The 13,118-nt window shown below is 43.4% G+C and overlaps 1 protein-coding gene across 2 annotated transcripts in view; it reads left to right on the top strand.

The window, feature by feature from the left end:
- The window catches only part of SNX9 (sorting nexin 9), a 126,588-nt gene that overhangs the window by 82,302 nt on the left and 31,168 nt on the right, over window positions 1–13,118 (top strand). For both annotated transcript variants that reach the window (XM_043593111.1, XM_043593113.1), the window contains 5 exons: window positions 2,345–2,510; window positions 4,049–4,202; window positions 8,041–8,125; window positions 10,189–10,314; window positions 10,435–10,552. In XM_043593111.1, coding sequence (XP_043449046.1) covers window positions 2,345–2,510; window positions 4,049–4,202; window positions 8,041–8,125; window positions 10,189–10,314; window positions 10,435–10,552 — 649 coding nt within the window. The remainder of the gene's footprint in view (window positions 1–2,344; window positions 2,511–4,048; window positions 4,203–8,040; window positions 8,126–10,188; window positions 10,315–10,434; window positions 10,553–13,118) is intronic.

The raw sequence follows: 13,118 nt of genomic DNA on the forward strand, positions 1-13,118 counted from the left end.
TCTCTCTCTCTCTCTCTCTCTCTCTCTCTCTCTCTTTCTCTGTCAAAAATAAACATTAAAAAAAAATTTTTTTTAAAGATAAAATTAAGTCAGATTCCTATATTATTTCCTCCATCAAAGTAAATTCCAAGTCGAAGATTTAAAAGGTGTGTAAACCAAGGAAATAAAACGCACGGCACCGTGGCTGCCCCGAGCGGATGGGGCCGTGTGGGAGATGGGCCGCCATTCTCTTACCGTAATACTCCCTGAGATCAGGTGCCATGCGTTGCCTGTTCCAAAGTATATGCTATTAATAACTGAACTATAAAATGACTTAAAGAGAGGACAGGAAAAAACAAAGTTTAAAAATAATTTTGGAGCATGGTAGCCCCCTGTTATGCAAGGCAGAACCCATCAGCAAGTCATAGGAACAGAGGAACATAACTGTACGATCTCTTTGGGAAAGAATTTGACACAGTCTGTCAGCTGAAGAAGCACATTCATTAGCCCAGAAATTAATCTCCTGGGAATTTCACAGAGACGTATGGGACACACGGGAAAAGATGTACAAGCATGTGCATGGCGGGGTTGTTTGCAGTAGCTGAACACTGAAAGTACGACATGTGAGCATCAGCACATGCCGGTTCAACTGGGGGAAAACTGCAGCGGAACTTCCTGGAGCCGCGTAGAAGAGCCACGTCACCCGTTCGTGCTGATGGACCTCGGAGAACGTTTCAGGCCATTAAATGAAGGAGACAAACACAAGTACAGAACACAAAGTATCATTTGGGCCCACTTGTATGCTTAAAAACAAAAAGGAGCGGTGCCTGGGTGGCTCAGTCGGTTAAGCGTCCGACTTCAGCTCAGGTCATCATCTCACGGTTCGTGAGTTCGAGCTCCGTGTCGGGCTCTGTGCTGACCACTCGGAACCTGGAGCCTGCTTTGGATTCTGTCTGTCTGTCTGTCTGTCTGTCTGTCTCTCTCTCTCTCCCCCTCCCTCTCCCCCTCCCCCTCCCCTGTTCACACTCTGTCTCTCTCTCTCTCAAAAATGAATAAACTTGGGGCGCCTGGGTGGCGCAGTCGGTTGGGCGTCCGACTTCAGCCAGGTCACGATCTTGCGCTCCGTGAGTTCGAGCCCCGCGTCGGGCTCTGGGCTGATGGCTCGGAGCCTGGAGCCTGTTTCCGATTCTGTGTCTCCCTCTCTCTCTGCCCCTCCCCCGTTCGTGCTCTGTCTCTCTCTGTCCCAGAAATGAATGGACGTTGAAAAAAAAAAAAAATTAAAAAAAAAAAAAAAGAATAAACTTTAAAAAAATTTTAAAAACAAAAAGGATCTCTGTGGGTGGGATATTTGATTAAGTATCCATAAGGAACTGATTAGTAATAGTTGTCCAGAAAGAATGGCAGCTTAAGTGGCAGGTATATTTATTAAATTGCATATCCTTTTATTGTTTTTGAGGTTTTTTGTTTGTTTGTTTTTTTTTACTGGGAAGGTATTACTTTTTCAAATAAAAATAAGAACCTAGTCAAAAATACAACAGATTTGCTCTAAAATTGCTAACGGGAGTAAAACAGAACCTCATCAGCTTGTATAATCTCAAAAACATGATTTAAGTGGGGAAAAAAAAAAGAACCTACAAAGAGATACGTACAATGTAATGTTGTGTAGGTCAGTTTTTAAAACATAAGTTATTTACAATGTAATTAGTAAGTAGTGGAAGTATAAAACCGTGGGCAGAAATGAATACACATTCAGAAAGGTAGTTGCTGGGGGTGGGGGCGGGGAGGAGGCGAATGGGGCAGGAGGGACAGGGAAGGAAGAAGAAAGGGAGTAGACAGCCGCTGTGTCTCATAGTTCCTTGTTCCTGGTTGTCAAGTTCCTAAGCAAATATGGCAAAAGGTTAACATCAAAAAAAAAAAAAAAGGTTGATGCTGCTTTTTGTGTTTTCCTCATCTATTTAAATGTAAAATGTATTATTTAGGGGCACCTGGGTGGCTCAGTCAGTGAAGTGTCTAATTTCAGCTCACGTCATGATCTCGCGGTTCGTGGGTTTGTGACCTGCATCAGGCTCTGTGCTGACAGCTCGGAGCCTGGAGCCTGCTTCGGATTCTGTGTCTCCTTCTCTGTTTGCCCCTCCCCCACTTGCACTCTGTCTCTCTCTCTGTCTCTCAAAAATAAATAAACATTAAAAATAAATGTAAATTATTATTTGAATTTATTTATTTAAATTTAAAATTGTTTTAAATTTATGTCAACTTTTTCAGCACCCCTGTTGTATTCATTATTATGTAATTCCTACTGAATTGAGTAATGTTTTCAAGAAGTCATAAATATTCTTTCTCTTTTTTTTTTTACCCCTAACAACAGGTCAGCAGTGGCAATGACCCCTGGTCAGCCTGGAGTTCTTCCAAATCTGGAAACTGGGACAGCACGGATGGCTGGGGAGCCAAGCCAGAGGGGGCCGCGGCCCAAAGAAACACCTCCAATAACTGGGACACTGCCTTTGGTCACCCCCAGGCCTACCAAGGACCAGGTGAGGAAGAGGGCCCTGCTGGTGATCGGGCCCACCCGTAAGGGGACTGGTGACAGCATCCCAGTTAAAAATAGAATTTAATCAAAGGAGTGCTCTCAAATGCTCTTACTCACTAATAGCAAACCTAGATTTCTGGAGCCAAATGTGGGTAGTCGTTAATTATAATCTTTAGTTCCGTCTTTGTCATCTGTCATGGAGTCACGAATGCTTGCAGGGTTTGTAAAGCAGAACAGAATGGCCCAGTGGCTGCTGGAGATGGAAGGGCACGCCTCCTGTCGCCGTTGGCTCGATTGCCACTGCAGGAGACCCAGCTCGTGCTCCTGGTCCCCCAGAGAGACAGGAAATCTCAGTTTTTTAATGGCATCTTCCCACTCCAGAATCTTAGCAACTGATACACATTTGCTTTAAAACTTTGGGCCAAAACAACTGCATATACAGAGTGAGTATAATTTGTCACTTGCTGGTTTATAACCTCTGACTTGCCTGTTTTCTTTTTCCTTAACTACTCATTTGACTCCCAGGCCTTAATGGAAATACAGAGGCAAAAGAGGAATTTATAGAAGGGGAAACAATTCAGGAATTAAGAAAAAGGGTATTTATGTCTTTCTGAAATTAAATAAAAAGAGATCTGCCCCTCATTATCTTACGGCCCCTGTCTGAGCACGTCACATGGCGTACGAATGTGCTAGTGGCAGGGAACCCATGCGCAGGAAGCACGGGGGTGGCGGGCAGGCTCCTGCTGGCAGCCGGGGCTGGGCTGTTGGCAGGTGCGGGAGACACGGGCTCGGGCTGCGACCCAACAGCTAACTCCTGGCTCTGTACTCGGCCCAGATCCTCCCGGTGCATTCAGTGCCTTTCTTCGTTTTGGCATTTGTCTCTTGGCTTCTCCCATTGGCACCGCTAGGGCAGAGATCCCAGGATACCTGAGGCTCTCAGGGTGGGAGACAGAAGCCCAGACTAGGAGCAGGAAGGAAGGGAAAGCCTGACAGAGGTCACTGTTAGGATATGAGGCTCCTGGTACTGCCACTTCCCTTTTGTCTTGTTTCTTCTCCATCCCTTCCCCCTCCACTCCCACCCTGCTCCTCTCTCCCTTTCCCGTGTTATCGTTCATATTAATTTCTTTCCAAAGATCTGTCATTCCCCCCCCCGGCCCCCCTCCCCCACACTCCCCGGTATTCGTGACTGAGAAGGTATTCGATGCTTATCTGCAAGTTTATAAGGCGAGATTTATCTGTGTGTGGGCCTTGCCCTGGGTACACACCTCGGAGCCGCTCTCAGTCTGCATCTGTCTGGAGTTACTTGGAGGGACAGCCTCGTTTCTAACTTGTCCATTGCACTAAAAGGCAGAATCCACAATTGGAGCTTTAAACCCAACTAGAGCCTTTGCTCCGGTCTGCATTATAATCCTGTGCTACACCCTTGTCTCCTGTTCTTTAATTGGTTAACGTAGATCCTGTCCATAGTTACTCTCAGAAAATTAAGTCATTGCATTTGTATTTTGCTTTTCTTCCCTGGGGATCTTCTGTGCCCACCCCTAGCAACCGCGGGTGATGACGATGACTGGGACGAAGACTGGGACGACCCCAAGGCAGCCGCCCCCTACTTCAAGGATTCAGAGTCAGCAGAGGCAGGGGCTGCTCAGCGAGGCAACAGCCGGGCTGGTTCCTCCTCTATGAAGCTGCCACTTAACAAGTAGGTGTGAAGGGCTTTGGCACCGTGAACTCCATGCGGAAACAGACAGGAGATCCAAGGAGGCTTTCCTCTTTTCAGCGATCTGAAAGGGGGTGAAGTGTGGGGTGGTGATTTGGATCTCAGCTTTAGCTTCTTTAAAGAAAAAAAAATTTTACTCACTTTAAATATATACATTATATGTGTATATGTTATATTCATATATATATTATAAATATATATATGTAAAGTAAATAAGTTTATTCACTGTAAAGTGAAATAGTTGTTGTATTTAACCATCTGCCAAATACCATCTTTTATCTTTGTCAGCTCTGTGACACATTAAGTTCTTATTGCTGATGTCACAGGAAAGCTAAATATAATCATATTAATAATAGTAACTCTCTTTTAAATGTTTTACCATTTGTTGATCACTTACTGTGTGCCGGCCATTGTGCAACGTGGTTTGTACGCACTGGGTGACCCCCATCTCCCTCTGTGGTACATGTAATCTCTGTTTTTCTGTGGGAAAAACTGACGCCCAGAGAGGTTAAGTAACTGTCCAAGCTCACACAGGTGCCAAGTGGTCTAATCAGGATCCTAGTCGGTCCCTCAGTCTCTCAACTACTTGCCTAATATGTTTCAGGACTTTGTTTTCACGTAGACTTCTCTTAGATTTAAGAAGAAAAAAAAAGTGTTGGAACAGTACTTGTAGACACCGTGCCCAACAGGAAAGCATCTGGGAAGGAGGGGAATACGGCCATAGCGCCCTGGGATTTCCTGGGGGAGAGTTCTGGATAAGTCTGTAGTTCACAGTGTAGCTCGAAGGAGACAGAATTTCTGACTTCCAGAAGGATCTTCAAATACTCTTCTTATAGTAGTGTGTTTAATACAGTTTTTCTAAAATTACGACCACTTTTTCTCAATGCTCCAAGTCCATGATTCAAAGCTGCTAGGAAGGAATGTTAATCCGTATCTGGAAAAAGTTGTAAACATAATGTTTGCTGTATTTCTAGATGTCACGATCTAGGTCTAGATCTGCATATGAGTTGTGCAGGTTCCCCTTAGTATATCTAAGTAGCATCAGATGATTAAATGAGCTGTCTTCTAGCCACACATTCTTCCTACTTCTCTCTCCAGTTTCTTCCAGTATGTATTTTCAGGCTCCATTGCACACATAATAAACTTAGTCATTCGTATTGACTATGTGCTGTTTCCTTTGGTGGAATAGGAAGTTCTCAGTGTGGTCCGCAGTGACATGAATTAGTCTGTTCTTTAAACCTAAATACAAGTGCATTTAAACCCGTTTTGCTGCCATGTAAGCCCCCCTTGGACAGTGAGGAAGCACAAACTCTACAACAAATGTGTGGCCGAGTGTGCCTGGCTAGTCAGTGAGGTTCTGTCTCATGTCCGGGTCCCTGTTTCTGTTTGCCCTGGCTCCCCTCTTCCAAGTGATCTTGGGGAAGACGGGTGACCTGTTTGAACCTCCGTTTCCTCATCTCTGAAGTGAAGGGGCTGGCTTTAATTTAAAATGCTCTCTGCTCTAAAATTTCAGTTCAGGTTGAAACCAAATCAGAGGAGTCCTCATTTGCACCTGAACCTCTGAGGCCTCCCTCTCTCTCTCTCTGTCTCTGGTGCTGAGAGCTGTTTAAGATCCTGTGTGTTTTTTTTATTTAACTTGACTCACGTATGAAGGGCTCACTTATAACAGTTGTAAAACTTTTTAAAGTATTAGCATTTTTCAGGAGTTAATCCATTTTATATGATAGCTGTATTCCAGTCCTGGAACATGAACCTTACACTAGAGAAGGAGAATAGAAATGTAAGTGTACTTGGGCATTATAAGAATCTATCTTGATAACACTCAGAGAATTAGTAAATGGCACTGCTGTTCGGTAAGTATTAAGTGAGTCGGCCCTAGAGTGTTGCTGTGATCCCTAAGAATACCAAAGGAAGTGTGAAATGAGACTCTGCACCCAGAAGCTTACAGTCAAGGAATTGCCACTCTGTGACTTCCTCAATTTTTCCATCAGTATTTTCTAGCGGAAGCATAGGTTGTTTTAATGAAACCGTTCCAGGGGCCCCTGGGTGGCTCAGTCGGTTGAGCATCCAACTTTAGCTCAGGTCATGATCTTGTGGTCCATGAGTTCGAGCTCTGTGTCAGGCTCTGTGCTGACAGTTCGGAACCTGGAGCTGACTTCTGATTCTGTGTCTCTCCTTCTCTCTGCCCCTCCCCTACTCGTGCTCTATCAAAAACAAATAAACATTAAAAAAATTTTTTTAAATAGAACTATTCCAGATGAGTCCATTAGTTCATTAAGTACTTAGTGTATTTTTCCCACAACTCCTCTGGGTCCTGGAAATACAAATACCTTCTCCAAGGTGCTTCCGGTCGCCTGTAATGTGTAAATGGATGGTGGCAATTAAGTGTGATAAATTGTATAGCAGAAGTATGCTCAGAATGTTGAAGAAGCACAGAGAGAGCTAGCTGTACCAGAGGCTGTAGGGAATACTTTCAAAGAGATGATGGCATAGTTAGAAATAACTTTAATTTATGAGTATATTTGTGAGGCTCTTTATATAACTCTTACATTTAATTCCCTTATCATCTTAAAGGCAGGTCATATTGGTCTCATTCTTCACCCAAGGAGACGGGAGCTCTAAAGGTCACATAGCTTTTAATTGTTGGAGTTGGAATTCGAACCCAAGGCCATCCAGCTCCTAGACCCCTCTTTGTTCTCTCTTGTATGAGCTATGTTTAAAGGATGTCTTAGGGAAAAGAGGATAGAGGTAGGTCCTTTGAAGATGAAGGAAAAGACAGGCCCCTGAGACCAGCATGTTGGCCTTTAATTTGGTATTTGAGTGAAATAGAAGTAATGTAGTTGGTTTTTTATAGAAATAATACTTCTTTTCCTACTATAGGTATTTTGCTTTCTGAGGGTCTTTTTTTCCTGCTTATTAAAAACATTTCTGAAACCCAAATCAATCTTGCCCTCTTTAGCACTTTGGCGGGCGGGGGAGGGGTGGGGGAGGTGCCTGGGTGGCTCAGTCGGTTAAGTGTCCAACTTGAGCTCAGGCCATGTCTGTCTCACAGTTGGTGAGTTTGAGCCCCACGTCGGGCTCGCTGCTGTCTCCATCTCTCTGCCCCTCCCCATCCCCTTTCAAAAATAAACATTAAAAAAAAAAAAAAGAAAGAAACCTCTTAAAATAAAAATAAAAACAAATCTTTAAAAAAAAAGTAGCACTTTGGATGGCTATATGTTTATTCCAGTGTTTCTCCAATTTTAGAATGTGTGTGGAGTCTCTTTACTAAGGAGACCGGTTTTCTTTTGTGTCCCCTAAACCAGGTCTGAAGATAATCCAAAAGGAAATGGCACAAGTACTTATGGACAGCGACAGCTTCTTTGGGATAATTGTGGCTTCCTTGAGGGAATATGTCAAAAGGCAGCTTTAATTTGGATATAAAAATGCTGGCATGTGGCCACTGGCCCATGTGTTCAACTCAGATGGCTGTTCTCGGTACCTTCTCCTCCTGTGCCCTGGGGGACGTTTTTCTAGGCTGCCCTTCACTCTTTGTGGGGTGATAGAGTGTTTCAGATCCAGTTAAGCAAATAGAGTACCCATAAATATCACACCTTCTGGAGTCAAACTGTTCTCTGACCAGATAAAGCTTAATTAAATGACTAATTGGCCATTGAACAATCTGATTACATTAGGTTTCATTTACCACAGTTTCCTAGTCCTGGTACATGTGAAAGACAGAACAAGGTTAAAACTGTTGTATTAAGTAAATGTGGACAAGAGTTGGAGAGTTCCTCTCAGGAAACACGTAAGACTCACGGGCATTTATCTTCATGATCAGATTTCCCGGATTTGCAAAACCTGGTATGGAACAGTATTTGTTGGCCAAGCAACTAGCAAAACCCAAAGAGAAAATTCCTATCATTGTAAGTTCATTCACTTTTGTTTGCTTGCTTCGTTTCTAATTAAGCTCTTTTATAATGCTTGAAAGCCTAGAGGGTTATTAGTCTTTTGGAAGCTATTTTTAACACATCTAATGCTCCAGGTAACTGACAATATGTATTAGTATTGTAAGAATACTAAAAATATTTAGCATACATTAATGCCTGTCATTAAGTTGTTTAGGTATATTTTATTTTTACTTTTAAGGCTATTAGTAATTGAACCAGCAGCACCTACAGCATATTTTTGTTCAGTAATTTTTTTCCTCTAAAGTGTCTTGAAGTATCTTTTATATACTGTCTTTCTACCAGCCCTATATATTTAGCTAACAAATCCTAATCCAGATATTTAGGTCTCTGCCCTGGCAAAGTACAAGCATATTATCAAAATAAAATGTTCTTTCTACTGCACTGGTGACAGTTAGCTTTTTCTTCCAATAAACCAGCTGTCAGGTCACAATAAGGAGCTAGCAAATAAAAACTGGGAGTTGGTGACACCATTAAGAATCTCTCTCAAAGAATAACTTGATTATTACATAATGTGACACGGGCTCTCTGGTTTCACCCAAATGTTGACTGCTGATAGATTCTCTGTCTAAGCATTATCTAACTTCTGGAAAAGAGAACTCTGGCTGTCTTTTGATCCTATGGACTTAACCTAGTAACTGTAGGACAGGGATGGAGGTGGGAGTGGGGGCCTTGGGTGTGATCACCGTAGGCCCAACAACAGGAGGTGGAAACACCTGGTCTCATTCTATAATCTCTGGGTCCTGGGAAACTTGATAGAACTGCAAAACTGATCATTGGATTTATTTTTATTGTGTTCCTACATCTTTGAAAAGCTTGAAATCCTAGAAACTTGAGAAAGAAGGGCTGCAACCAAGAGCCCCTTTTATCCCTTTCCCGCAAAGCAAATTTGGGGTAATTACCTTCTGAGTGGTTAGAGATTATTTTAATTTTTAAATTTTTTCTTCAGATTTTTTTTATGTAACTTCTGAACATACATTATTTTGTTTTTTCGTTAAATTTAAAATTCCACAGGACTGGAGCCCACGGCCCTGCCCCTCAGATCCTCAAAAGGGACTTTATCACAAGCCCAGAAGGGTTGGAACGGAGCTAAGGGACCCATAGGTTGTAGGTAGAAACGGCCCCTGAACCCTGTAGGCGGGCCTGCCCAGGCAGGCTCCTGGCATGAAAAGGGAAGCCGAGGAAAAATGCCTTCAAGTCTTCAGAAAACTGAGAGAAAGCAGAGATGTGGTTCTTTGCTTTTGAGGCACAGCAACTCTACCCACTAAGAAAATTAAAAGCCTCTGGATATTGGGCCCTAGTTGATCGGAGTTACCTCTCTCGGTCTCAGCCACTGAGAGACGCTCCCCAGAGGCTCCTGCTCCACAGCTTTCAGAGAGTTTTCTGGATCTGAGCTCCCTCTCAAGGAGTCATGGTAGCTCTTGTCAAGGTCTTCCGTTTAGTCCTCCAGTAAGATTGTTTGGGCCCTGGTCACCCTCCTGACCTCATAACCTCTGAACTTTGATACACCACCCCACTTTTTCCTCCTTCCACCTTTAGAAAGAATGAGGACTGAACATGCAGAACGTGAGAGTGAGCCTTGAAAGAATTTGATGGCAGTTTGATGTTGTTGAGACATCCAGGTGTATAATTTTGTATTTCACAAAACCATCAGTCTGTGACAGATCGGAAATGTTTTAAAACTAGCCCGTCAACACATACGACTAGGACCCCTGAACGGGAGAGAGGAAAACTGTGTTCCATCCTGCCCTCCCCCAGGAGAGGGAGGCAGACATCTCTCCTCCGTGGCCTGAGATGCCCACATGGGGAGCAGGAGGGTTTGTCCTGGCAAGTGTGTTCTTTAATACATAATCTTATCAGGAACAGGGAGCGTTTACATAACTTCTCAGAGAAGAGCAAGAATGACCCTCCAAAGGACCTCTAGTCCTCTAGTCCTAAAAAGAATCCTTGAATGACTTATATCTAGCATATTGACTATTTTTGCATGTAACAAAATCACCTCTCCCTGGAACATTGTGTAGGTTGGAGATTATGGCCCAATGTGGGTTTATCCTACCTCTACGTTTGACTGTGTGGTAGCAGATCCCAGGAAAGGCTCCAAAATGTATGGTCTGAAGAGCTACATTGAATATCAGCTAACACCTACTGTGAGTATCTGAGTTATCAAAAACAGAATCGTGCCTGCATTCCTAGCTACACTTTGCTTTTTTCTTCATTTTCTATAGTTGGCATTGGTAACGTTTTCTTCTCTCTCCCTTGCATTGTAGAACACTAATCGATCTGTAAACCACAGGTATAAGCACTTTGACTGGTTATATGAGCGTCTCCTGGTTAAGTTTGGGTCAGCCATTCCAATCCCCTCTCTTCCGGATAAACAAGTCACAGGTGAGTGCATGTGACCTTCAACTCAGGATGACAAGTAACAAGACTGCAGATAGAGCATCTGTCCTAATGGAAATCAGTAATGACATTTTCCATCTTCTAGAAGAACAACATATGTGTTTGGAAACAGTAGCTAAGTGTTGTACATCCATGTATACTGGACATATATTTGGAAGTTACCTAAACACCTAATGAGAATATTGCCTAAAATTGTTTGAGTTCTTGCATACACATCTTAAGTTGTAGCGGTCATTGTGTCTTTATTGCTACATGATTTCCTGTAAAAGAAATACGTGACTTTTTTCAATGTGAAAAGTGACACCTGAGAAAATAGGAATGCTCCAAACAACCTGAAATGGAAATAACAATGTATGATCCAAATGACGTAAACCTGTCATGCAGTTCAGCTGTGTTATTTTCATGAGAAGTATGTAAATATCAGATGTTGTAGAAGCCACAGACCTTCTAAGGATTAACGTAAGAAGTTGCAAAGTTGTTTACTCCGTTACTTTGGTGACAGATAATATTTAAATGTTTTTGTTTACTGTTGATCATCACTCTCTGCCTTAATTATTCAAAGTGTCCTATTTCTCCTGTTTGTTTCTCCTACACCCCCTGCCTCAACTGATCAATATGGTCAAGATCAATATCAATATGGTCAAATGATCAAACGGTCAGTAATTCACAGTGCTCTGAAAGCCCCTTGTAAAAATGCACTTAGAGAGTATTTGTTTCTCTCTGCTTTGAGAACTGTCACTGGTTTTTGGTTTTTTTTGTTTTTTTAATCTGCAGCCTGGTATAGACCCTGGAATAGTAGTACTCAGAACTCCGTATGTTTGTCTTGGAATAAAAGTGTGTAAAGAGGCGGAACTTCACTAGAGATGAGTTTTAAAATGTGGCCACAAAACTTGCAACTAAATGAAACTAGTAAGAATAGAAAGGGAAGGATCCAAGATGAGAGCAGGGCCTAAAAGGTCAGTGCCAGAGAGGCTCCACGTCATATACCCCGAACGGCTAACCTGAACTCGGGGGGAGGAAGTGTGGAATCTGGGCAGGAGGACTTCTTTCCTGGAGGTCAGGGAAGACCGGAGAGGGTTTAGTCCTCACTCAGCCAGAGCGGAGGTGGAGAGCTGGGAGAGGGATGGGGACTCCGGGAGCCAGATGGCTGAGCCAGCACCAGGCACTTGCGGCGTTGGGGTGAAGCCACCTGCCTGCCAGGTGTCACGTGTCCCCGTGTGCCGCTCCGTGCTTTCTCATGGCCGAGGCACTCGATGCCGCCGAAACAGGCGCTTGAATCTGATTCCAGATTGTTCTTTTGACGTCACAGGATGTGTCTCAGCTAGTCGTTAGCCAGAATTCGTTACCTCGGGTAAGACGGTTACACTCTCCTTAAAACTTGGTGCTGTATTTTGTTGTGTATTTAGGTTTCTCTGAAACTGTTGGAGGAGATGGAAGGTTTTGTTTTTAAAGAAGTTGTTTTGATTGTGACTTTCTTTTTTTTTTTTTTGGAAAACTTTTCAAAAATTTCAAATGGTAGCAGAGGGGTGAGTGGGGGCTGCATTGCCAAGTAGGTGACAGACCCGTCCTGGCCCTCATCTGGGTGGCTCCTGAGCGGGCCCTCCTGGAGCTGGGGTGGGGGTGGGGGGGGTGGTTGCTGAGTGAAGGCCACGTCAGGGCGGCCAGGTTGGCGCAGATTGTCGCTTCCTCCCCCCGCCCCCCACCCCGCAGAGGTGTCCCGGGTTCTGTGCCCGATCCAGATACTCACTCTTCCTCCTTTTTGTCACCCTTATTGTTTGAAATCACAGCTTTCCTTTTTCAAATTTAAATCCATTTCCTTGAAAACTTCAGTTCTGCCTTTCTCCTTGTTTTCAAATTTCAGTCTGTTTCCCTGAATTTTAGCATTCTCCTTTATCAACTTGATTGGCACAATACGGGTTTCATGGTGTCTAAGGAGCTGTTTCGAGGCTGTGGGGATTTCTCACATCTTTTAGGTTTTAATACATTGTTTTCTCTGAATCCGATAACTCGGTGCTATTTTAAAGCATCAGAGAGCCACACAGTTCCGCCCCCAAACTAAGGTTTGGTTTTTTTAAAGCTCAGGCCCGAAGCCAGAGGGATGTCATAGAAAGCAAGAAAGCAACAGCCGCTCAGTCTGAAGAAAGTTGAGCTTTGATTCTCTGACTGGGACATGTGCCGAGGAAACTGAAAAGCACAGAAGCCACTTTATCTGTCCCCTCTCTCGTTTGCCTCCTGCCTGTGATACCCACAAGATCATTATTATATAAACCCCCCTCTCACTTACATCCTGGAGGGAAGAGAAAGGAATGCCAAGTGGATGATCTCATGATATTTCTGTGCCCTTGATAACCCATCCATGAGGAACTTACAGCTAACAGTTTTAGTTTGTTGAGAGATTTTGTTCTCTGTGAAATAATATTGAACAAATCTGGTTTTATTCCTCGATGCCAAACTGGTATACTCACATACTTGGTGAAAGCCTAAGTCAGGTTCATTGAAAATGGAGAATCGGAAATCCCCCTCCCCCCGACCTTCGTTCCAGTTTTCTGGA

This window comes from Prionailurus bengalensis, chromosome B2 (genome assembly GCF_016509475.1).
Source record: "Prionailurus bengalensis isolate Pbe53 chromosome B2, Fcat_Pben_1.1_paternal_pri, whole genome shotgun sequence".
Classification (NCBI taxonomy): domain Eukaryota; kingdom Metazoa; phylum Chordata; class Mammalia; order Carnivora; family Felidae; genus Prionailurus; species Prionailurus bengalensis.